Source organism: Gavia stellata, chromosome 28 (assembly GCF_030936135.1).
Source record: "Gavia stellata isolate bGavSte3 chromosome 28, bGavSte3.hap2, whole genome shotgun sequence".
Taxonomy (NCBI): domain Eukaryota; kingdom Metazoa; phylum Chordata; class Aves; order Gaviiformes; family Gaviidae; genus Gavia; species Gavia stellata.
In genome coordinates, this window is record NC_082621.1 from 267,734 (window position 1) to 292,602 (window position 24,869).

At 36.6% G+C, this 24,869-nt stretch overlaps 1 protein-coding gene across 1 annotated transcript; it reads left to right on the forward strand.

Annotated features, from left to right (window-relative positions):
* Positions 1 to 504: 504 nt before the first annotated feature.
* BRCA1 (BRCA1 DNA repair associated) lies at positions 505 to 24,869 on the forward strand. The gene is made up of 22 exons (XM_009810299.2): positions 505 to 584; positions 2,716 to 2,769; positions 3,094 to 3,174; positions 3,679 to 3,767; positions 4,684 to 4,829; positions 5,514 to 5,619; positions 6,576 to 6,621; positions 7,094 to 7,236; positions 7,719 to 11,075; positions 11,769 to 11,854; positions 13,455 to 13,629; positions 15,958 to 16,090; positions 16,280 to 16,443; positions 16,919 to 17,244; positions 17,695 to 17,782; positions 19,307 to 19,384; positions 19,864 to 19,904; positions 21,220 to 21,303; positions 21,726 to 21,780; positions 22,999 to 23,072; positions 23,614 to 23,674; positions 24,759 to 24,869. The coding sequence occupies exons 1-22, from the start codon at positions 505 to 507 to the stop codon at positions 24,860 to 24,862; spliced, it is 5,571 nt and encodes a 1,856-aa protein (XP_009808601.2). The 3' UTR covers positions 24,863 to 24,869.

Consider the following 24,869-nt stretch of genomic DNA (forward strand, 5'->3'; position numbering starts at 1 on the left):
TCGTTTCGGCCTGCGGATAGGCCTCACTACAGGGCCTGTCCCGGCTCCTGAGCTGCCGCTGTGTAAAGGTCAAGTGGTTTCTCTTTGTTTTCAGGATTTGCGATACTTGCTCTTGGGTCTTATCTGTGCTGGTTGGTGTAGGGGGTTCCCAGGGTCCCTCGTGTAAGCATGTGTGCTGTCTCCTTTACAAGCCTAGAAAGCTCCTTTTTTTCCACTGTTCGGATTGTGTGTGCCCTTGCTGAGTTTCTGCTGAATGCTGCTTTTGTAAGCCCTCTCAGTTTGCCCCTTTGACTACAAAAGACTTGACAGGTTTTAATTGTTAACATTCTGAGTACGAACTTTACCAATGCTGTAAAGCCTCTCAAGAAATAGCAGCTAAGTGTTCGATACTGTTTAGCATGTTACAGAAAAGTCATGCAGGAGAAAACATGGTCACAGGATGCAACAGATCAGAAACAAAGCTGATTACTTTTCTTTTCTGTAGGGTATTTTTGGATGTGAAGGATGGACTTCTCAGTGATTGCTATTAGAGATGTACAAAATGTGCTTTCAGCTATGCAGAAGAACTTGGAGTGCCCAATATGGTATGCCAGGAGAATAATGTGAACTCTGTATTAGTATAATTAATGAGTCTTTTGGTTTTCTCTCTCTCTTTCTTTTCCTTTCTTTTCAAATGCTTTGTCAGTTGTATGGGTTATCAGAAAGCAAAAAGAGTTGTATTTTAAGGTGAAGTATATTAACATTTTGTAAGGCTCAAGTGAGAAGGTGCAAGACAGAACCTCTTTGCTTTTATGCTCTAATAAATTTTGCTTTTCTATTACAACCTAAATGTGTCAGTCCTCTATCCAATTAGGAAAAAACCATAACTGATTGGATTAGAGTATTGTTTGTAAAGCAGCCTGGGTTGTTGTCCTTTGACTCTGAAAGGTAAGTGAGGTCTGTAGTTCTTTAATGCAAACAAATGCTGAAATAGCATAGATTCTAGTTAAAGCCTAGATACCTAGAACATCTGATGAGCTCTTGAAACACTCTTGCTTCCATTAAACTCCTGAAGTTTATTTTGCCTATGGTGGCAAATGTTTTTAAATCCTTACATTTTAAGTCCATTTGGAAATATTTTACTTTACTGCCTTTGGAAAACCAAAATAATTTCTGTGTTGGTAATAACATCTATTACAAAGGCACAGAGCAGAAAGCACAGAATGGCTGTAGCGCTATGCAGAAAAAACTTGCATCCAAACTTTTCTGAAAATGCAGCATGCTTTTTGCTGAGGTATTGCTGTTGGATAGTTGGCTTGGTTATTCGTTGACTTAACCAAAAAATGTCACAAGAGCTAGAGCAGAAACTATTTTCTATCTCTGCTGCTCTTTATTGCATGTGGAATTTGATGGAGTAATGAAATATCTCAGAAAGTGATTTTATATAGTCTGGTACTGCTGATTGATAGGAGGAAGCTGACTTCAATATGGAATGGAGATGTTCAATGTCTACTTTTCTTGTATTTGTGCAATAAAGATCATGGAAGTGTGTACTGTTTAGCTTAAATAGCAAGACACGTTGTGAACGGCAGTTCAAAACCAGGATTTTAACACACCTAGCTGGTTTTTTGGTAGTTATTAACTGGGCAGAAGGCTATGAATATGGTGAGGTTGGGCTTGTCTTGCTTTATTTCTGTATGTGACATTAAGGTATAAAGATAGAATCTTTCTTTTCTATTATGGCAAATTAAAATACTAAAACATCCCAAAATATGAACGAATGAGATTGGGGAATGAATAATGCATGCAAAAGTAATACTGAGGTGGCTTTTGGCTCTTGGTGTATATTTTGCTATAGGCACAAGTTAGACTGTTCTGTAATAATAGCATTATATTTGTTTTGGCTGTTTTCATCCAAGTTATGTTGTTGTGGTGGTTTAATTGGAATCATAATATAAACTTTTTTACATACTACTAGGCTGTAGACAAAACACACCCACAGAGAGGTTTCCTTATGTACATACACAGTCTATTAAACTCATGAAACCTTTCTTACGTAACTAGGGTTTGTAACACAGTGTATGGCTAAATTAGAGCAGTATTTTTTAAAGTGATTTTTGTTTGTTTTTAGTATGTGTTCAAGGTCCATTATATTTTAAGGTGAGTTGAATAGTGAATTGGTTAGAGCTTTTCTGAAAGCCCTAGTATCAAGTTAAATGTTAATTTTCAGACTGTGCTAGACAAGAATGGGTTTAGAATAGAAAACCCGGGGGGGAAAGGAGTACCTTAAATATTTATTTGTGTTGACACATCTGTACATTTGGTTTATACAAACATAGTAAGAGCCCAGTGGGCTCCTGAACCCAACAGAACTACATTGTCCTTTACTCTTGTCACGGGAGGTCAGCGTTGAAAAAGAAGACAGTGGTGTTCTAACACCAAGTTTCCTGACCTGCTGAACTGGCATTTCCAGAAAATGCTGTCTTTTTGCCAGAGGCAGGCAAAGGTTGTGAAGAGCTAATAGATATACATATATCACATAATGACAGTATTTGTTACGGTACCTGGTTCTCAAACGAAAAATTGTCAAATGTGTCCTACTTCTCTTCCCCACCAAGATTTTTTTAATTTTTTTTTAAGTTCAGAAAAGTGACTGTATTTCTGAATCTTACTTTGTTGCTGCTATTTTATATGTAACTTCTGTGTTGTTGTTTTCCTTCATTTTTCTTTTTGTAGCTTGGATGTGGTGGAAGAGCCAGTTTCAACAAAATGTGATCACATATTCTGCAGGTGGGTTTGAAAACTTGTAATTGCAATGCTTAGTCAATCTGTTCTTATTCTCCATGTATAGTTTTTAATGCTAATGATGTATACTGTGTTTTGATAACTTAATGTGTAGCTGTATTGGAGAAAAATCAATTCTGAATAACAAATAACTGCAGTTTCACAGATGTGTCAAAGGGGATTGATTAATTCATTGTAACACCAGAACAAGTATACAGGCATTCAACTTGATAATGAAGGATTTCTACTAAGCAGTGCACGCCTAGACTCAGTTTTAAAGAAAAGAAAATCCTGCCTTTTGTTACCATCGTGGTTATTCTTTTTTCCTAGGTTCTGCATGTTCAAACTCCTCAGCAAAAAGAAAAAAGGTGTGATACAGTGTCCTCTGTGTAAGACTGAAGTTACCAAGAGGTAATGCACCTTTGCAAGTGGGCTTGAGGATGAGAAGTTTGAACTCTAAGGAAAAGTTAATCATTGTCTTAAAAATATCTTAGCAGAAGACTGAAATAAACAGGAAAAGGTGGTTATTAAGTAAACTGTCAGTTTCTAAAGGAGTACCTCTTTAGTGCCTGACCTAATTAAACTTTTTTCAAGTGATTATCAGGTGCAGACACTGTTCTTAGCAAACGTTAGTGCTATCCAATATAGACTGTACTATTGTTCAGTCATTGCAACTACTTTCTCTCTGCTAAACCTATGTGAGGAAAAACATGAAATTTTCACTTTGTTTTATTTCCCATAGTAGCGGTTCTTTTGGGGAATTGTGGTGTTATTCCTTGGCAACAATTTCTCATTGTCTCATCTTCCACTTTGCAGTCTTACTCCTTTTTTTTTAATTCAGCCTAAATTCTAGCAGAACTATTAGTTTACCCATACATTCATCTTAAAACAACTCATGTGGTGATGTTATTTCAGAAGTCTGAAAGAAAATTCTAGATTTAAGCAACTAATTGAAGGATTGTTGGAAACTATCCATGCGTTTGAGCTTGACACTGGAATAAAGTGTAAGTGTTGTGAATGTATGCCCTCCGCTTTTTTTAAATAACATTTTGACATTTGTATCATAATTACTTGCAGGGTATCTCATTTACTGGGCAGTGGTCAATATGGGAAGAATTATCAAAAGTTTTTTCTTGGGTGTAGAAGCATAAGTTCCATTAAGTTCCCAAGGTTTTCCTACAGTAACCTCTTGAACAGTCTTAAGGGTATTTACTGTGCATTTGATGACTCCTACCAATCTTATTTTCAGTTCCTGAAATATGTGTATCAAATGTGTATCAAGTAATCTTTGATCTATGACTGTGTGGCAAAGTCCTGCTCTTGATTATGCCCAACCTTGCAGCTTTAACTTCTTGGACAGTCTTAAAGCCTGAATTAGCAAGTGCTATAACAGTGTATGTTAACTTGTCCCATTCAGATATATCCTTTTAGAATCCAAATCTATCATTTCTAGTACTCAGTGCCTTGTAAAGGGTATTGCCAGGTCAGACATGTTCTTGTTTGTATTTTGGGAAAGAAGATATCATTGTTGGGGGCAGGTTGTGGGTTTTGATTTGTTTTTTTTCCTTAGTATATTGTGCTATAAAAACTAGACTTTCTTTTCAAATTCTTTTCAACTTATTCAGTCATTCTAAAATCACTAGTATTAGATCCTGTTCTTGCTAGATTATCCATATAAGCAAAATGGGTTGGGAAAATAAATTGGCAAGATCAAGATTTTACTTAATACTTGAAGAGTACTCGTAAAGAACAATCAGACTAATAATTCAATCAGATTTCTTTCTTTGATAATTGTATTTTAGCTGTATATGTACTAGTTGCATAGGGTCTATGCAAGATTATTTTATTAATATATAATACCTGTTGTCATGCTCAGTGTAAGAAAATATTTTTGCTTTTTTCCTATTGGACATTTTTCAGTGTTAAACAGTCATCACTTTCCTAAAACATCCACAGAAGCTACTGCTGCTGAGCTCCTGTGTGAAGAAAGTTCTATCATCCAAAGCAAGGGCTTCAGAAACAGGAAAAAAAATGCTAAGGAAAATGGACAAGAAAACTGCACCTTGGTATTTTTTTTTTCCCCAATTTATTTTTGTGGATTGTTTACTGTTTTATTTGGAATGTGTGTACATGCATATATGTAAATTAATGGAATAAGAAATTTTGGGTTGCTTTCAGATCACTGTTTGACTGGAATATTATTCTAGACAAGGACATCTAAATATTTTTGTCTTCCTAACCTACTTTAAAAGGTTGTTTGCATAAAATGACCTGACCTTAAAGTTAATATTGCCATAATATATTCTGTTACTGAAACTAGGGTTGAAAGCTTTTTCATACTGCTTGTTTAATGAGGCTGTCTAACTATTGATAGGCTTTTTATTTTTTTAGGGGTAAGACCATGAATATGTTTAAGAATTCTTAAGACATTACCCAACTTAGGATGATTGCTGTGCGTATGAGTTTGTTCATGTCTCATCCACTCGATGCTGGATAGAATGTTAAGTAAGATAAAACTGTTAATGATTTGAGCTGTTAAATGCATGATAATTGTTTCTATCAACACATTCCATTACTGATATCAGTATGATAAATTACATGTATTGGATTTTTGTATAGAAGCTGCTACTTTAAATACTTAGTTCATATGTATCACACACTCCCTGCTGTAGTTTAAATAATTACTACTTATTTTTTTGAAATAGCCTACTGTTATAAATAACTATTCCTTTCTGTTCTCCTGTCCGCAGAAAGCTAATGTGGATACACAGCTTACAGATACCAGGGTCAAAAAGTGTCCCCTAAAAAAGAAAACCCAGAAATGTGACTCTGAAAAAGGGATTTATATAGAGTTTGGTAAGATCTGTTGTAGATCTGCACTAGTTGATCTTATGTATAATGCTTGCAAAAAAAATGAAAAGGTGATGAAGTTCCAAGTCTTTATAAACACTAATTTCTCCTTAACACCCAAAATGAGCACAAAGGGACAAATGATGGACAATTAAAAGTTGGTAAATCAAAGGGTTTTTGCATAACTTATTATAGTGTAGGAAATAACGTTGCTGTAGTAAACCTTTAAGGCTCAGTGTACAAGATCCAAAGAAGAGGCGATGCTTACAGATGTGAAAATTTATAGTTGTTATAACTAATGATAACTACTGTTTTATAAAGAATATTAAGCCTTGTCACCAGTGCTTGAGGCTCTAGTTAATAACCAGAGATAAGAATGAAATTAATTGAGAAAAAAATATTCCATTTCTGTCTATCCTAGCTTTTCAGAACTTCCTTTTTATCTGATGCTGACTGCTGTGAGAAACAAGATATATGCTGTGCATAGTTTATTTTCTCCCTGTTCCTTCAAGGAAAGAATTGTTCCTTTAACAGATAGTTTTCATTGCCTCTCTTTTTTCCTTATTGTTTCTGCCAAGATCAGTCAAAGGATCCGAGACATATATTTGGATATCTTGCTCTGACCTCCAGTTCAAAATTCTAAATACTAGCAGCTGTTGCATGTATAAATTTAGAAATTAGAAACTAACTCTCAGCTAATTAACTCTTAGTAGCTCTCTGTTAACCAGTCACTGTATTTAAACAGAATTTTATGCTGGAGCCATGTAGATATTAATACATAGAAATCATTATAATTAGGTAAAATACTGCACAACTGAACTTGATTTCATCTGATAAAAGTTGAAAGCATCTACCTCTAGAAAGAACTAAGCACGCATGCTTCTGTGATAATAAACACTGAATCTCGCAAGTCATCTTTCTCTGAATCATTTCAACCAGAGTAACAGCTGATTTGTTTTTAGGCTCTGATTCATCTGAAGAGCTTTTTAAACAGGCAAGCAATACTGGGTGAGTAAAGGTGACTGAGGACTGCATGTTTTCTAGAGACGGTACTTCAGTATTCTTATTCCTATGTTTTAGTTTCTTAACGTAGGACTGATAGAGTTCTTCAAGCTGACAAGTGATGTTCAACTTCAAGGGCATCAAGGCAGAATGGGTAGCTGACTCCCATCAGTTTGTCATATAATATGCTTTAAAGCTCTTTTCTAAATGTTTTGTTGCTTACATAGACATTAGATCTTCAAGAGAAAAGCATGTACTATGCTTTAGAAAGTAAATGTTAAATTCAGGAATGTGGGAGGGGATCTTTTAAAGAAATGGCCTGAAATTCTGAAGGGATCTAGTTGTGGGAAGTGTCAATCATGAAGCATGACTTCTCCAAAAACTATTTCAGAGAGCAGTGAGGGAAAATTAAGCATCATCATCTGTTATGTCTATTGTGGTTTTCACTGTAATGAAAGTAGATTTCCCTTCCCAACAGGTTAGAAGACAAAGAAGTGCTTCAGATTTCACCTCAAGAAAAGCTGGAAGAACTTAGGAGTGCTGAGAAGGGGAATGAATATTCTTGCAATACACAGACTGACAAGCTGAGTGCTAAAGAAATAATTCTACCAAATGTCGTAGGTGTGTTTGTTATTTTGGTAACAAAAATGATTAAACTTGAAAGAAAGACCACAAGTTAACATTTTGATTTCACTTGCAGTCTAGTATGTTGTAGTTTTGTTGATGCCTACAGCTAGTGACAGTACAATACAAGACTATACCTGTAGACTTGATACTTAAAATGTGGATATTCTGTGCACAGGAACAGAAGGGAAAAAAATAACTTGGTCGAAATGCAAAACTTAATCTATTCTGCATAAGCCGTATTATCCCTTAGAATACAAGTTGAGAGCACTGTCTGGTAATTCATGTAAGAAGTTGGATGAACATATGTCATACATAATTCGATCTTTCTCCCTTTCTCTAGAGGGAGATTTGTGCAGTGAAATATTCTGTTTTGGGGGGAAATAAGAGCAGTTCTTTGAAAACAGCTATTAAGGTTGTCATTGTTCTTGTGCATGTAAAATAGGTCTTAATAATTTATAATACCTATAAATCTTCAGGTGAAAGTGGTTTCTCAAAGGAAGGCTTGAGCAAGAAAAGCACTCGGAGCATCACTGAATATGTCAAACCTGGCCAAGTGAATATGACTGAATACCAGAGTTCTCCTTTAAATGTTCTTGCTGTAGACCTACTCACAGAGCAGTGTGACAGAATAGGTAATGCCAGTCCCTTAAGGAATGGGGGCACATCTTTCTTTAAGAACACAGAAGAAATGGATGCAGAGCAAACTCAGTGCAATAGCAAAGGCAAAGAGTTTGACTTAAAAGGTAGCTCAGAGAGCAAGTTGGATAAAAGCAAGGAAAAAGTACAAAGTGCGGAAGCTGTGGAAATGTATGAACCTGAGAATGATTCTTTCCATGAAAAAGAACTTCCTCTGGAGAAACTGCTTCAGCCAGAGACACTTCACTGTGCTGCCCTGAATCAAGTCTCTAGGAAGAGACTGAAGCGAAGCATTCAGAAAGTCAATGAGTGGTTTTCAAAAAGCAGTGAGATTCTGTCTTCCAGTTCTTCTCAGGATGATTCTGCTGGAGAAACTGATGTTTCAGGTGAAGGAGATACATGTTTATCAGATAAGGATTCCTGCATTTCAGAAAAGACTGACCCTATGGTAGATTCCATGGAAATTGCAGTGGTTGAAGGAAACAAGAGATGGTCAAAACAAACAGCAGATAGCATCAAAGACAAAATATTTGGGAAAACATACAAGAGAGAGAGGAAGTCAAATCCCTCTATTATCTTGAGAGAGATTTTGCCTACTACAAAAAAGGAAGATGTGGCTGCTGGTGGGAATTGCTTGAATAATTCCAGCAAAAACGGACTAAAACGAAAAAGGAAGACTGCCTGTGTCTTGCAACCTGAGGATTTCATCAAGAAAAAAAATACAGAAGAGGCAGATGGGTGTCCTCAAATTGTTAACTGGTGCCTTGGAGATGCTGAAGAGAAAAGATGTGATGAAAGTTCTGCTGTTAATGTGAGTCACCTCTCTGAGAATAGAGAGGATAATACACTAGCAGAACTTGAGGGAGGAGGAGGATCCATATGGAAAAAAGCTACTGTAAAGGTGACTGGCAAGCACTGTGATGCGGAGCTAGAACTGAATAACTGTGATCAGAAAAGCACTAAAAAAAGTAGTTCTGCACCAAAAAGATGCAGGCGTTCTGCTAGAACCATGTGTGCTCTGCAGTTAGTAGTGGATAGAAACTCTGTTTCCCCTGATCCAGCTGAGCCACAGATTGATAGCTATCCAAGCAGTGAAGAACCAAGGAAAGTTGATTCTGAGCAAAGACAAGTCAGGCGCAGCAGGAGGCTTCAGTTACTTTCTGAAGAAATGACAAAAGAAACAGGAAAAGGAGTAGTAATTAAGGGAGCAAGAAAGTATGACAGTGATAATGAAGGGTCTTTCTCTGGAGATGGAAGGAATGTGTTACCTCACGCTTCCGAATGCAAAGACCTGTGTGAGTCCCAGGGTATGCTGAGTTACAAGCCACTCACTAATCCGAAGGGTGGTGATCTGGAAGCAAATGAAATACAGATTAGTCTAAAGAATTCATCTGATGCTGCAGAAACTCAAAAAAGTCTCTTCAATCCTACATCTTCATGTCAGCGTTCAAATTGTAGTTCCTTTGCACCTGATGCAGGTTCTCAAAAAGGTGAAATACTAGGTAGCCCTTTCCTCCTACAGGGTCCTTCAATGACTGTTGTACAAACTGCTTCCCACCTGACTGAAGAGATGACTGAATCACCTGCTACTTTTCCCCAGGGTAGTGGACATGATAAGCAAAATGTTCCAGGAGACTTCAGAACTGAGAAGTTGCCAATGGCTAAAGACGTTTTGGAATTGACCAAAGAAGCGGAAGATAGTGAGTTAGACACACAGTATCTACGAAATATATTTAGGCATTCAAAACGCCTATCATTTAGCCTTTATCCTACTCCCATGAAGGTGTGTGCAGTAGAAGATGCTGTTTCTGAAACTTTAAAGCTATCATGTGCTGATCAGGTAGAAAATAAGCATAGCAAATATTTAAAAACAGAAAACTTGCAAGAAGAGAAAACAACTGCTGAAAGCTTGGGTAGGGTTTGTGAGAAAGAGAAGCTTAAGACCTATGAATCTACTTGCATTAGTCCTGTGACTTGCTTTGTCGGCAACACTGAGTGGATGCACGTAGGGGAACATCAAGAAGATGTTGCAAATCAAGGGCATCTGACACCAGTAAGAATGGATGCTGCTAGAACTGAAGACAAAAACAGGTCGCAAAAAGGAGAGCAGGGAAATGAAAAGACTGACATAGGGATAGAAAATGAGTTGAGACAGAATCCAGTCAAAAGTAATAGAAGCCAAAGTGATCAGAATAATACGGAAGAGCACATTTTCAAAAGAACCTATTTAAACACTGTTGATGAAATATGCTTCAGTTCAGAAAGCAATCAAGCAGGAAAGGCAAAAGTTGTTGACAGCAAAGGACCAATACTACATTTTCAGTCTGGATCAATGATTTGTCCTGCAACTTGTCAGCAAAGGCCTGCTGAATTCAGCTGTGAAGTCACTGGGAAAAAAAGCAAAAGAGAAAGAAAACAAGTAAAGGGGAATGAAGAACAAGCAACCCAAACTGCTAGCACAGGGATGCCTGAGTGTTTCGCTACAGAGGCTCTAGAGGAACCTTTTAAAGGGAATAGTGATTTTACAGGTTTGTCTGAAACCCCTGATGGCTTACTGTGCTCTGACGATGATATTGAAGAGAACACCAGCTTTTCTGAAACTGATAGGAAAGAGACATCTGCTGTGTTTGCAAAAAGATGTGACAATGCCCTGGTAAAAGAACTACACAATAGAAATGTTAGTTCTAAGCCAAGATCTCGAGGTATTCAAAGATCTCGAAGAAGAGTGCAGAAACTGCAATCTTCAGATGAAGAATCTAGCGAGGATGAAGATTTACCATGTTTTCAGACATTAATATTTGGCAAATCAGTAAGCACACCTTTGCAGATCAATAAACAGGTGACATCTGTGGTAGAGTCTTCAGTAAGTCCCATCACATTGCCTCACAATGGAAGTCATGATGACAATAATATGCAGAAAATGCCTGAAACTGCCCTAAGTAATGGGTGTGTTTCACCAAGCCAGGAGTCAGAATGCTCCATCAACTTATTTTCTTCCCAGTCCAACGTGTCTGAAGAATCAGTTGATGGAGCACAAGAGCTGAAGAAACCTTTAATACACATTCATACATCCAAACCAGTGAGCAATGTGAATGAGAGTAAAGAAACTCTTCAAAATTGTAATGGAGGGCTGAAGAGAAGCAAAACTAACTTCAAAGATGAATGCCAAGAAGACCCAAACATGGGAGCAAACCTAGGTACAAACCAAGATTTTTACCTCTGCAGCTGTGTTTGTAATGTCATTGCACCTAGGTTTTTGGTGTTTGCATGGGAGCTTTGTTCTGTATTTATGTGGTGCTTGCTCTTTTAAAGGAATGTATCAGCCCTAAACAATCAAGCAAAAAACCCTTGGTGGTTTATTTCCCGAAAATTAAGTTCTCCCAGTATTCTTTGTTCAGAGCAAAAATGAATAGACTGGGCAGTAGAGGCTGGACTGAGTCTGTCTGATGGGAATTAATTTTTGAGTGAAATGCTAGCTTTCTTACTGCAATGTGATACTTGCACCTATCAGCAAAATTTCATAAAGCCTACCTAAGGTGTTTCACCAGATGAAATGTTTGCTGAAATTGGCTATAGAATTCTGTAGTGCTTATTTTGACCTTTTTATGGCTTTCATAAATATTTAGGACTCTTTCATCACTATTGAAACACTTTGAGTTGTATTTACTTTGCCATATGTGTGGCATGGTATTCTTCAAAATGTTAACTTAAAGTAGATCTTCTTCCTTACTTACTAGTGCTTCTAACTTAAGTATTCTCAAAACTTGACACTTTAGCCAACTGTTAACTATAATGATAAAAGGTCTGTGTGGGAAGAAATTACGGATAATGTTTGTTTTGTTTTGGTTTTTTTCTTTAACTAACTCACATTTTCTTCCACCTTCTTCAAGGTGAAGCATCTGGATGTGACAGTGAAACAAGTAATATAGAAGATTCATGTGGACTGTTCTCTCAGGGTGAAATCCTTACTACACAGGTAAGTGAGTTTATGCACTAAATTCTAAAAGTAGTTTGCGTTCTAGGATAGAACCAGAAAGCTGTGAAGTCATTGTAGTGAGAAACTGCTTTCATCATAATTATTTGTGTTGCTAGGTTACTTCCAAGAGCATAATTGAGAATTGTAGAACTGCTTCTATGCCATTATTTGTCCAACTTTGTCTTCCGTGGTAGCATTACATTCTAATGGCCATAACTTGTTATGTGGTATTGATTATAGTGCTTAATTGTGGGAGATGCTAGTTAATCTCCACACTTGACCAGTGCTGGAAACCTCAGCTTCCTGTATTTAAAAGCTTTATTGATAGGAATTTATAATGATTGGTGATATGGATTGGATTTGCTACATTATGATACTTAGAAGCATGGAGACTTGCCTTCTAAGGGTATAGATTAAATCAAGTCATTCCATATTCGAATATTATAGAAATAAAATCCAACAGGCATTGTCCAATGAAAGGTGTGTCTAGCACAGTACGTTTTTCTCTACTATTAATTTCCTGCTTACTGCTTGATGACCGGACTTTATGTATTGGGTGATTGGTGTGGGTGGTTGTCAGTTGGGATTTTTTTTTGTTTTTGTTGTGTGTTTTGTTTTTTTGGTTTTGTTTTTTGGTGGGTTTTTTGTGTTAGGGTTTTTTTGTCTTCTCTAACTTCAAGGTAGCCCTTATGCCAAATCTCTCTTCGGCATTAACAGCCCTGTCGGTTTTAATGTATGTCAAAGAAGATTGAATTTCATTTTTTGTACTTTATGGGTGGTTCTTCTGTTTACTGCGTAAGTGCAAAATGTGTTCAATTGGCAAGACACTGCTCCCTGATGTAGCTTCATTGACAGAGATTCTAGGATATGCCTGGGTTGAATGGAATAGTGGCAGTATGGATTGGTGGGGAGGTTTTGGTTTGGTGCATGGTGGGGGTTTGTTATTGATTCAGTAACAAGGAAGTTCCACATGGTGCCAGTGCTAGAGCTACAAATGTACTATTTGGTGCTGTGGAAACTGCTTTATCCTGTATGGTGAAGGTTTTAGGTTTTTAAAAGGATCCTTTGAAGCCCTGAGCTGCTCTTATGAGGAGGTGTATATGACATGTTTTAATAGAGGGTATTGTAATTTTTGAGAGAGAAAGTAAGGAAGAGTAGGACAAAATACTTTATTCCTTTTAAACATTCTGTGGGACTTTCAGTAATGGTGAAAAGTGCAGAAGTTTAATATTTGATGTTCATGATTAAATTTTAAATTAACTGGCTAATGCAAACTAATGCATTTGGGGCAAAATGACTTTTAAAAAAAACTGTGCAGAAGTTCTTTTTTTTCCTGAGTGATTAAACTCTGGTGAGCTGTCTAAAGTGAAATAATTTGAACACAAAATGAGTGTGCAGTTGTTTTTTTCTTTTGCTTTTGATACAGCATGTGTGCATTATTTGTTACAGTAAAAGCACCACAGTAGCCTTTTGAACACATGGTAAAAAATAGTTCAAAATAATTTTGCTGTTCCTAATTTTCAAGTGTTTGTTAAAGAAACTAATCTTACTGTTTAAAACTGAGTTTGCTACTGTTGGCACAATTGTGTATCCTTTACAGCAGAAGAATGCTATGCAAAATAACCTAAAGAAACTTCAGCAAGAAATGGCTGTACTTGAAGCAGTGCTAAAGCAGCATGGAAGTCAGGACTGTGAATTTTTACCTCTCCATAGGGAACTGCCACATTCCAGTAGTGAAGGAACACTTGGAATGGAACAAATGAGAAAAGAAAGAGGTAAATAGCAATGGACACCTTTCCCAGCTTTCTTACAAACAGTGTGTGACTATTACTAGTTCTTTTTTCCCTCTACCACAAATTATAGTGTTAATTTAAAATTGATACGTTAGCAGAATTTTACCTAAATTCAGCTGTTCATTGAGACATACATGATTTATTTATGACTTAGGTACTACACTTAGTCTAAAAAAACTCCTGTTGCAGGTCTGTGTGAGATTACATGGTGTAATTGTATAAACAGTGTGAGTAGGACTTGTGGCTTGGCAGTAGTAATCCATGTTGCTGTTTTGTCGGTTTTAGTTGTTGTACTCTTGTTTTCTTTCACTGGAATGGGTAAGGGACTAGGAGAGTGGCTGAATGCCCAAAAGGACTTGGCCTCTATTCCTGTGGTAGAAATTGTCCTTTAGCATATCAAGAAACAAGACAGAAATTAGGTTAGGAACGTATTAACTGTCAAAAGTAATACAGTACAGGTCAGGCTGCTGATGGGCAAAGAAGAGGAGAATACCTATAGTTGATGTGTGAATCCCCTGAACAGGACATGAACACAGAGTTCCTAGCTGGAAAGTGCACAATGCAGTAAATAAATGGTGAAGAATACTTTAGTAATTGCCAAAGGCTTATTGTATATTGAGGATAAAGTGAGCTGCTGCCAGCTATGTAAGTAATAGTGAGAGGGCTTTATTTAAGGTTTTTCTTTAAGGCAAGATGGGTACTGAGATTACTGTTCTGACAACCTGTCTGCAGCAGAGCATAGAGCATTCTTTAACAAAGCCTATAGTAAGTCCGGATGTTCATTGTTGAAGTTTTCAATGCTCTGGAAAGGCACCCAATGCTGATTTCAAGATTTCCAAAGATTTAATGCTTATTGAACTCTTAGATAAATCGCACCAGTTATCCTACTTGCTGCTAAAAATTTATTTCTAATTCTGTGGTCTTACTTCAGTCAGTTATCTTTATTTTCCGAAGGCAGCTAGAATTAACTTAACATCCTGGAATTCAAAGTTATTTAGTGTCTTATCATGCCTTTACTGTGTTTGGTTTTCACTGTGGAGTCTTTTCTATCTAAATGCAAAGGCTTTCATCACTGCTGTGGGTGCTAGTCAAATATCACAAGACGATCTGTAGATTGCTTTTGATCTCCTGAATGATGGTGTTGTACAGTGAGAGGTACGAGACCTTTAGATTAACCTCTATCTTGAATACAAAAAATGTGAAATTATCAGCCAGTATGGTGCAGCTGTACTAATGGGTCTTCTGCTTGTGTGTTAGTAAGTTAGTTTTTGTTGTCAGAGCGTAGTCTGCATCAGGAAGCTTCTTCATGGAGAAAAGGGAGCTAAGACAGAAAAAGTGAAGAGGTTGGGTCTTTGAAAGATACACAGTGACTTGTTCAATTCATTCAAAAATCTGAGGTAACAGCATCCTTCCCTACTGTGGCTGCTGCTTTGATCCTTGGATTCCTGACAGGAAAGAAGGGCCATTTATTGTGGAAGAAATTTGCTGGAATCCTTTTCTGATTTTGTGTTACTGATTTAACAGCTGCACTGTGTTTTCAGTCTTCTCTATCTCATCTTTTGGACATCTTGAGCTGTTAAAACATTAACAGTATATTTAACACTAAGAGACTGACTACAATCCATGCTTTGTTAACAAAGCTCATTGAATTGCATGGTGTTCAATCTTACTACACTTTGAGGATATTATTTCATAGAGAAGACTTTGAAATGTGACATTTCTAAGCCCAGTAGACCAAATTTGGAAGATAACTATAAATAGGCTGCTTGAAGATTAAGTCAGCAAATCAATGGTTAGTTTCCTTCAGATAGGAAAACTACTTAAAATAATTTCATTAATACAATGCATGTTTACATTGTTACGCTAGAATATGGATTTCTGACTCTTAAAAACTTAAACTGATTAGAGTTATTGATGGTTTGATAAAAATTATAGGCATCTCTAGCATCAGATAAATGCCTCTCTACTGCTTATCAACAGAGGTACGGTAATGTGTTGAGGGGATTCATAAGCAAACTGCACTAAATAGTGTAAATTTGCCTTCAGCCTATTTTATATCCTACTTTTTCCACCTAATACGTAGCTGACATCTTAGTTTCGTAGATGATTTAATATGTGAAATAAAATGTAGTTGTTAGCTGTGCCTCAACTGGCTTAGTATTTTGTGTAGATTTCTGTTCTGGGGCACTTGCCTCTCTAAAGTGTATCTGGATAGAGATTTCAAAGAATGCTTGACTTCTTACCTGAAGAAACAATTAAGAACAGTTGCTTTTATTTTGCTTGTTTAAGAATTATTTTTCTTTTTTAAAGGGGCAAAGTCAACCTCAGAAGGAAATCTTGAAAACCATAAATGGAGCAGTTCAAAGGGACTTTCAGCCAACGATTTCCATGTTATGCCAAGTGATTCTCTCAACAGTAAAATCAAAGAGTTAGAAAAAGAAAGGTAAATGGGGTTTTTTTGTTCTGTTTTGGGGTTTTTTTACTTTTATTTCTAATCTTGTATTAAAAAAATAATAGTCTTGAAATAAATACCTCTCGGCTTTCGAGCAATTACAATAGCTTAGCTGTTGCTACATGGTTCTGATACTTAGAAGAGTAAGAAAGGTATTAAAACCAATTTCCCTCTCTCAAGGTCTCCAGAATTGTTGCTTCCATCTTCTAAATCTTGTTTGTTAAAGAGAACAGATCTGGCGGAAGGCCTTCAGTGTGACAGTGTTCTGAAGAACAAAGCTCCTGAAAAGACAAAACCTGTGCAGGAAGCAGTGCAAGAATATAGTCAGTGTCAGCTTGAAGCAGGTAACATTTAAGAGGGATCCAACACATTTTGATTTCTGCTTTTTTCCTGCTTTTTTAATGTTTTTACATACCAGCAAGATACAACTTTTTCTTGTAAATCAAGGATTTTAATTTATATATTCCTGGTCAATTTAAATAGATGTTACTACTTGTTTGGTTGGTTTTGTTTGGTAGCCCAGCTGTATAGCTGCCCATCAGGATGGGGTTGGACAACATTTTGCCAGTAATGGGAGCTATTATCTGCCTCACATATAAATTGGTACTTCTTGACAGGTATGCTACAAAAAGTTTCACAGGTATTCTAGTGTCTCAGCTATAGATCAGGAAAAAGTAATGATAGAGGCAAAGATGAAGTAATAAAAAAAGGGGAGGAAGTGACTGCAGCATTTAAGCTTAAAAGGTAGAGCAACAGCCTTCCACCATGACTACAAGAAGGATGAAATTGTTTCAAGGAGTAATTTCTCTTTTCCTTCAGAAAACGCAGATGAGCAGAAATCTGGGACGAGACTAAACAGTGCATCTGTCTTATCAAATCTCTCTGGAAATGTGACCAGAAGTCCAAATAGCTCTTCCTCCCCTGTAAGGCTTCTTAACCCTCAAACTGCAGAAGCAACAAATAGTTCTGTTGTGGCTCAGAATGCTAATAAAAGCTGTACTCAAGAATGTAAATCGAAGAGAAGTGTGTGTTTTCCTGTATCTATTCTACACAATACAGCTGGGAAAGAAAATGCTCCAAGTCCAGTTGTGACTAACAGGAGAGAAATGTCAATTGTGGCATCAGGTCTGAATCAAAGAGAACATGTAAGTATATATCAGAAGTTTTAGAGGACACTTGTTAATTATTCCTGATTACCACTATAGTCCTCAACATAGAGAGATCTAAGTATAATGGAAACTAATCTTACAGGAATTGCAGATCAGTAATACAGCAACTCAAGTCAAACTTTTTCACTCCTAAAAATATAAAGAATGCTGCCTGTAAATGGCAATATTAAGCTTAGTGAAATTTGAACTTTTTAAATGAGTGCCTACTGTCTAGGTGAAAAACACATTATTCCAAAGCAAGAATTTTATTTCTAGAAAGCCTTGGGGGGGCAGGGGCTCGTTGGTTGGTTCCCTTAATGTGTGCCAACACAAATAAAACCATTACTTTAAAGTAGCTGTCTTAATATGTTATATTCCTATGAAGTGGAGTTGTTGCCTTTTTTTAATCTGTTTTGCTAGCTATTAATTTTCTCAACTACTTTTCAGTTGGTGGTCCGGAAGTTTGCAAGAAGAACTCAGAGCACTTTATCTAATCACATTACTGAAGGAACAACCCATGTCATAATGAAAACAGGTTTGTTGGGAGCTATGTGAACAAATCCTATATTTAGACACCATATAGAATTTTAACTGTAGGCCAACCAACAAGCAGATAGCTCAGCAATAAATTTGAATAAGTCTGAGGAGAAGGTATTAATTGTTTTCTTCTCTATATTTTTTTGTTGTTGTTGTTTAGACTTGGGAATCTTTCTTACTCTATTTCACAGAATCAGAGTGAGGGTATGTTTTGTTTCCTTGTGTGCTTTGAAGTTAATGTTACTTAATATTTTTTCTCCAGCTGTTTGGTCACAATTTTCAGGTGTTTATAGCATGTTAACATAGTTCAGAACCAACCAAAAAGAAAGCAAGATAGTTCCTAAAGAAATGAGTTACAAACATTCTGGAAATAATGCTATTTTGGTTTCCTAATTCCTTGCAGGGATTATAAATGCTGTTTCAGTCTAAATTTTGGGAAGAAACTTATCTTTAATAGAAAACTGGAAGTGGGACCTAACTGTATGTATAGTTAATGGTAGTTGATGGTGAAGGCATGCTTCCATAGGAACAAAGCAGTACTAACATTTCATTGTAACTATTATTTGCATGCTTAATTAAGGTATTTAAATTAGGTTTTGCTCTTTGGTAGAGCTGAAGAATCCCACTATTAAAAGCTTGAAGGAACTTTACAGAAACTTCAGTACAATACTACAGTTTCAAATTTCACAATATATTTGTGTTGTATTCTGAAACAGATAGCATTATATTGACTTCAGGAAAGCATAATGTTCCTCAGTAACAGTAATTTACTATCTTGCTGTGTCTAGGCATAAGTTATATTTAAGCTCTCTACTGAACGTACCACTAGCTTTTAACCAATGTTTTCTTAAAAAGCAAAATATTTTGAGCCAAATCTGGGTGTGGGTATGCTATATACTGTGCTTGCATTTCACTTTGTAGAAGCACTTCTGGCTGGCTTATATTTGGATACAATCTATCACATCAGCCTTTCTTGCTTCTGAAAATTAACGTAGAAAAGGAGCCAGAAAATCGTGTTACTCCAAATCTGTGGACTCAATTTTTGCCGTTCTCTTCAGGAAGTGTATCATAGACACCATGACCATATGTTTTTGGAGAGCTAGATTGTTCTGTCTTCATACAAATACAGATAGGCTAAATTGCCTTCTGAAGTTGTGCCCGTTCTGGTACAGTAGAAGATGATCTGAAATGGTTAGTCATCTAAAAGTTCATGCCAACATTAGGCACTGAATCCTACTGTTAGTGTCCTCTGTCTTCACTAGTATTTTTGCACTTTTTTGCCTCTTATCTTTACTGAGTAACTAGAAAAGGGTTCAGAAATTGTGCATGTGATTAGTTTTTGCTGGCTTCCTTCAGTTTAGTAGAATCAGGACACTAGAATTTCAGAACCTTTCTATAGATGGTGTTGATATTTTCCTGCTGCACTTAGCAAAAAACTTTTGCTTTTAGGTACAAATAATCCGAGCTGTTTTTTTCACTAATGGCAAAACTGAAAGAGGTCTTATTCTTGTTTGCTCTGCAGATGAGGAGTTGGTGTGTGAACGGACTTTGAAGTACTTTCTGGGTATTGCAGGAAGAAAATGGGTAGTTAGTTATCAGTGTAAGTACAACTTGGTTTGGAGCTAAATGGTCTCTGCCCTTCTACCACAAATGTACTCTTCACTTGTTCCAGTAAAAAAAACCCAAAAGGTTCTCTTCCTGTCTTGGCATCTGATGTTTTGCAGAGCTTCTTGTAAACACTTTAAAATAAATAAATAATATTTTTTTAAAAACCAAACCAAACAAACAGCAACATCAAGCTTCTTTCTTTCAAATAACTGCATTAGATTGCTCCCCACCCTGACGAAAGCTTTTCCTCCCTCGTAGATATTTGAGATGCATAGCATCACTTAGTGTAAAATTAGTATTATTTATAAAAGGTAAAAAAATTCTTTAAGTTCTTTCAGGCATCATACAGTGTTCAGTTTTCCTTGGTACAAATACCTTCAATTTAATATAGCAATGAAGTCAGACTATTGGCAGTGGAAGAACAATTTTACTGGATAAAATTACTTGTCCTGTTCTGATCTTTTTCTTTAGGGGTAATTCAGTCTTTTACAGAAGGAAGGATACTGGATGAGGTAGGTCTTTTATCTTAAGAGTGAAATGTCAAATGTGTGAGCAATGCTGTTACATTGATAGACCTATTAGTAGCCTCAGATATTGTCTAAACATTTAATATATGGAAATTTGGCTCTGAAAACTGGGATTCTAATTTTAAAAAATGCTAGGACCAAAAGCCACACTTAGGCTATACTCGTCGTTACTGAAGACGAAACGGGTCCCTATTTTTTGGAACAGGTTATAGGCATATTATTTTAAGTGTTCCTGCTGATATTGATGGATTACAGCATAAAGGAAAAGAACTATTGTCTGCTTAAGGAAATAATGTTGGAACATAGCTATATACATAGTTTTGTTTTGTTTTTAAACTTTAGAATAGCCAACTACTGAAAACTCGTTCCAGCATTTACTACCTTTCCTAGTAGAAATTTATTTGATATAACCCTGATTTAGGTGGATTTTTGTATTCCTGGGTAGTATTTGGATTGTCATTCTCTAGTACAGATTTTTGGAGAATGTTGTATTAGTGACACAGTATGGATTTCATTTATCTAATGAGCAGAAATGCCCACTTTCTGGTATGAAATCCATATGCCCTTTTGTCAAGCCAAGGGTGAAGAAGAAAAAAATCTTAGTCCCAAAAAGGCCCTAGGAAGGGGTATTAAAGGCCCTCCTGTGCTTGGGCTGAAAGGGGGAAGTTGCTACAGAATTCCCTGGCACAGCTGTTAACATCATCATACACTCTCACATTGCTTTAAGCAAGGAGAAGAGCCTCCAATTATAATGAAAACCAAAATTTTTGTTCAAGTAAACTGAAAATGTGCAGCTGCTCTTCATACTATTGTAGCAGGTTAGACTGCATGGAAGCTTTGGAGAAGTTTCAAGAAAGTGCTGGAGAAATGGGAGTTTGAGTCAGATGTAGGCCTGAAATTATCACATGCAGCACTGTATTTGGTATTAATCTGTATACTAAGTGAATGCCTTGAGATAAAATAGATGTTGAAGATCTAGAGGTTATGTACTGATAATTTCTATCAAATGAGACTTTACTGAAACGTTAACTATAGTCTTGGAGTGTGCCCCTTCTTTCTACAGTTTGCTAGACTACTATACAGATTGACTATCATTTGTTTCTTTAAAAACTCTGATGCTGCAGGGCATTACTACTCTCCATAATTTTTCTTGAAAAGCCTTTTAATTTTCTGCACACACTTAATTGTAAGGTTTCCAGTTCTGAAATCTGACAGCTTCTTCCTGTTCTGATCCAGAACTCTGACCAGGAAAGTGTTCTCAGTCTCTAACTTCTGATTGCTTGTTTATGTTACGTTCCAGGAGAACTTTGAAGTTAGAGGAGATGTAATCAATGGGAGAAACCACCAAGGCCCTAAGAGGGCTAGACAGTCTCTGACTGAAAAGGTACGAGCACATCAGGGAGGAAAATCCTGTCCTGCTGTGACTGTTTCAGATATGTGGCTATGCTAGCTGAATATCTGGAACTTCTTCTAATTTGTCTGCTGCTCTGTATATACAGAGTTGTACAAATTAAGCATTTTTATACATTAAAGGTGAGCTCTGTCAGCAGCAGTGCAAGTATGCTCAAGTGACTCACTAAGCTTAGAGTGAATGCTGTCTTTTTATAACATCGTTATAGGATAGCACAGGGTTGGGGGCTTTTGATGATATTCTTTTGTTTTGTAGGTTACAAAGAGCTTCAGATATACTTTGTGAAACAGCGACAGCTTAGTAACCAGTCCTAGAAGTGCAGTGAAACCAGCATAATAAGTATTGTCCTTTAAAGATACTATATGTACTCTGTTAACATGTTCCTTGTTTTTCAGATATTTAAAGACTTTGAGATCTGTTGCTATGGTCCTTTCACTGATATGACTACAGGTGTGTCATTTTAGTGGAATTAAATTAACTCTTAGCATAGAAAAAATATTTGGAGGGGGATTGTGTGCATTCACCAGAGTTTTACATTTGACCTCTTCTTGGATACTCTTGTACTTCTTTTACTCTGAAACTTTCAAAATACCTACATGAGGTATAGTGTAGGTAAAGAAAGTTATCTGGTTCTGTCTGCAGAGAGAATGGAAATGGTGTTTTCTCTCTTTGGATGTCCTCAGAGAACTGCTCTGGCAATTTTTTTGTATTTCAAAACAGGCTTTTTATCTAGTTTATCTCTGATTCTCTAGCAGTGAAGGAAAAACATTAATATCATGCTGTCTGGTAATTGTTTTAGATGCTATTGAACAATTGTATTTGAGCATTATTTTCTTCTGTCTTAGTAAACAGTTCCTAAGTATTGTTTTTCTAGCAGTTGACACATCCTCAGTGTAATCTTCTCTTTCTAGCAGCAGATGTTAAAAGTGAAATACACAACAAAGCCAGGAGTTTATATACATAGAAAAAGCTGGGCAGGATAGCTTCTTTTTGTTAGTTTAAAATCAAATAAAGTATTGTAGATGTTTTGAAAATTTAAGCTAGAATTTTTCTACTTAAAATATTTGTACCTCTCTTCCCGTTTTTATGGCTTATTCAGCAGGTACTTTCCAATTTGTCCGATATAACTTTATTTTTGACTGGGTGACATCTCTTGACATTTACAATAATTACTACAGAGGATGCAGTGCTTTCACCTGCTGCAGTGATCATCAATTATGGCTCTTATACTTGAGAGAGTTATTTATCATCTTCACTATCAATTCAACAAATTGGTGGAAATTAAATACTTTGGCTACTTCTGTTAATGAGAGATAATCACAGTTCTAATTTCTGATTTTTAATTTTAATTTCATGTCTTACATCCTTATAATAAGAGGAAATAAATTGTTAATTACTTTCTCTTTAAGTTTTGGGCATGTAGTGTTTTGCTTTTTCAGGGTTTTTTTGTTATGTTTAGTCCTGACTAGAGGGTGAGGGAAGAAGGTGAGTTGATGTTCCTCAGCTGGCTAGAAAGTGAAAGGACTTATTCTCTACTAAGGCTTACACTTCTTTCAAATTATAATAGTTCATCTCTTGTAACAAACACATGAGAGCTTAGGGAATAGTATCAGTTTCAACATGATGTAAAACACTGAAGTAATAGACTGTTTTATCTGACTTCTTCAGAACATCTAGAATGGATGGTGGAGCTTTGTGGTGCATCTGTAGTGAAGCAACTTCATCTGTTCACACACAAAACAGTAAGTGTTAATGAATGTTACACTTAACATAGTAAATGGTCTACAGTTACATCGTACACATCATGTTGAAGGATTACATGGCCTTCATGGGCTCGTCAAAGACTGATGCATACGGGTATGTTAGAGAGAACTGTCTGCACAGTAATGATGCCAAACTGCATGGCAACAGTTCTTGTGTTTTAGGCTCTGGCCACTCTATATTAGAAGACAGGCTAACTTGTAGTGGAAAACTGACCAGAGTACTCTATGTAGGCCAGATAGCTAATCTCTCTTGAAATCAGCACTGAGCCTCACTTTCCAGCGCAAAAAGCCTTTAGCGCCTTAACTTAGTCACAGCATTCCTGAAGAGAAATCGCAGAAAAGTCTTAGGAACTAATGTCTTTTTCCCTCTACTACCACTTCTTAAAGTCCTCTCTGAAGTGATGCAGTGAAGCAGAGTTAGCCCAGTTATCGCTCTCTGCAGATAGGTGTGAGAGTGATTTTATGATGTACCGATAACAGTAACTTTTTTTGTTGTTGTTTTCTTATCTTGAAATCCTAGAATTCTACTGCTATTGTGGTTGTGCAGCCAGATGCATGGATGGAAAACACAGATTACAGAGGTAAAACGACACACTGTCATGGACTGTTTTATGGTAGGCATTGAGTGTCTTTATCACCTCAGTCCTTTTAATAGTTAAATATCAGAGAGGTTTGTAGAAGAATGGAAGTAAAATTCTACTGCATCTGGAGAAGGAGGTATGTCTTGGAAGAAAAATCTGAAACGACAAGGTATATTATCTCAAGAATCAGCAATAGAGTCTTAAAAGGTGCTCTGGCAGGCAAATCCTATTCTTGGCTCAGTTGTCCTGCATATCATCAGCTTTACAGAAACTTTTCTGATTGGAGATAGTTTCTAAAATGTGGGGAAGCATGCCCTTGGAAGACTAGTAAGATCTAGGAAAAAGCCTCAGATGGGACAAGATTATCTTGGACTGGAAAGAATATCTAGCTACAAAGGATTAACAGATATAGCCTTGCCTTTTTTTTCCCGGCCTTTTTTTTTTTTCTCCAATCAAAATGCCCCAGAGAAACCATGAGACTTTGAATGTGTAAGTGTTCCAGACTAACTTTTAAATGAGATAATGGGAGTTATCAGATGAATTGAAGCTAGTTATGCTACAGTGGAGTTCAACAAAAAAATGGAGCAGGAGGATGATGTAAAAACAACAGCTGTTTCCATGGCACTGGGAAAATGAGAAAATAAAGAAAGAGATCCTGAAACAGTGAAGAACAGTCTGGGACTGCTTCAGTAATTTTCTGTTGCTTCTCTCTTAATGAGAATCATTCCTTGTCACATGCTCAGTATGCCTGAGCAGACAGGAACTGAGGCTCTGTCACTGAGGTCCTAAACTGAAAGATAACAAGGACTGCACTCTTTGCTTTTAGTGTTTATTCTGTGGTGTTCAAAACTTCCTGCCTGACCATTTGCCAAACAGCCATTCTTTCTGGAGCAGCAATATTACCTGCATTGTTAAAAGGAGTAATAGTGCCACATCACTGTTCTTAGACTCATGCTTTTTATCAAGGCCTTTACAATGTCAAAGATAAAGCAAATAGCTTAATCTAAAAGACATCAGTAAGCTCACCTTAAGCTTGCTTTGACTCATTGGTAATAGTTTTATCATTTGTGTCTTTGTCTTACAGCAATCCAGCAAAAGAACAATGTTGCCATGGTGACTCGAGAGTGGGTATTAGACAGTGTTGCTTGCTATGAATGCCAGGAGTTTGATGCTTACCTTGTGTTCTGAGAGTGGT

What these genes read in the sequence shown, in the direction of transcription:
- BRCA1 (XM_009810299.2), top strand. Translation starts at nt 505, where the DNA reads ATGGACTTCTCAGTGATTGCTATTAGAGATGTACAAAATGTGCTTTCA. An exon ending in GACAAGAAAACTGCACCTTG is followed by an intron (nt 4,830 to 5,513) that starts GTATTTTTTTTT and finishes TCCTGTCCGCAG; the next exon opens with AAAGCTAATGTGGATACACA. An exon ending in AAACATGGGAGCAAACCTAG is followed by an intron (nt 11,076 to 11,768) that starts GTACAAACCAAG and finishes ACCTTCTTCAAG; the next exon opens with GTGAAGCATCTGGATGTGAC.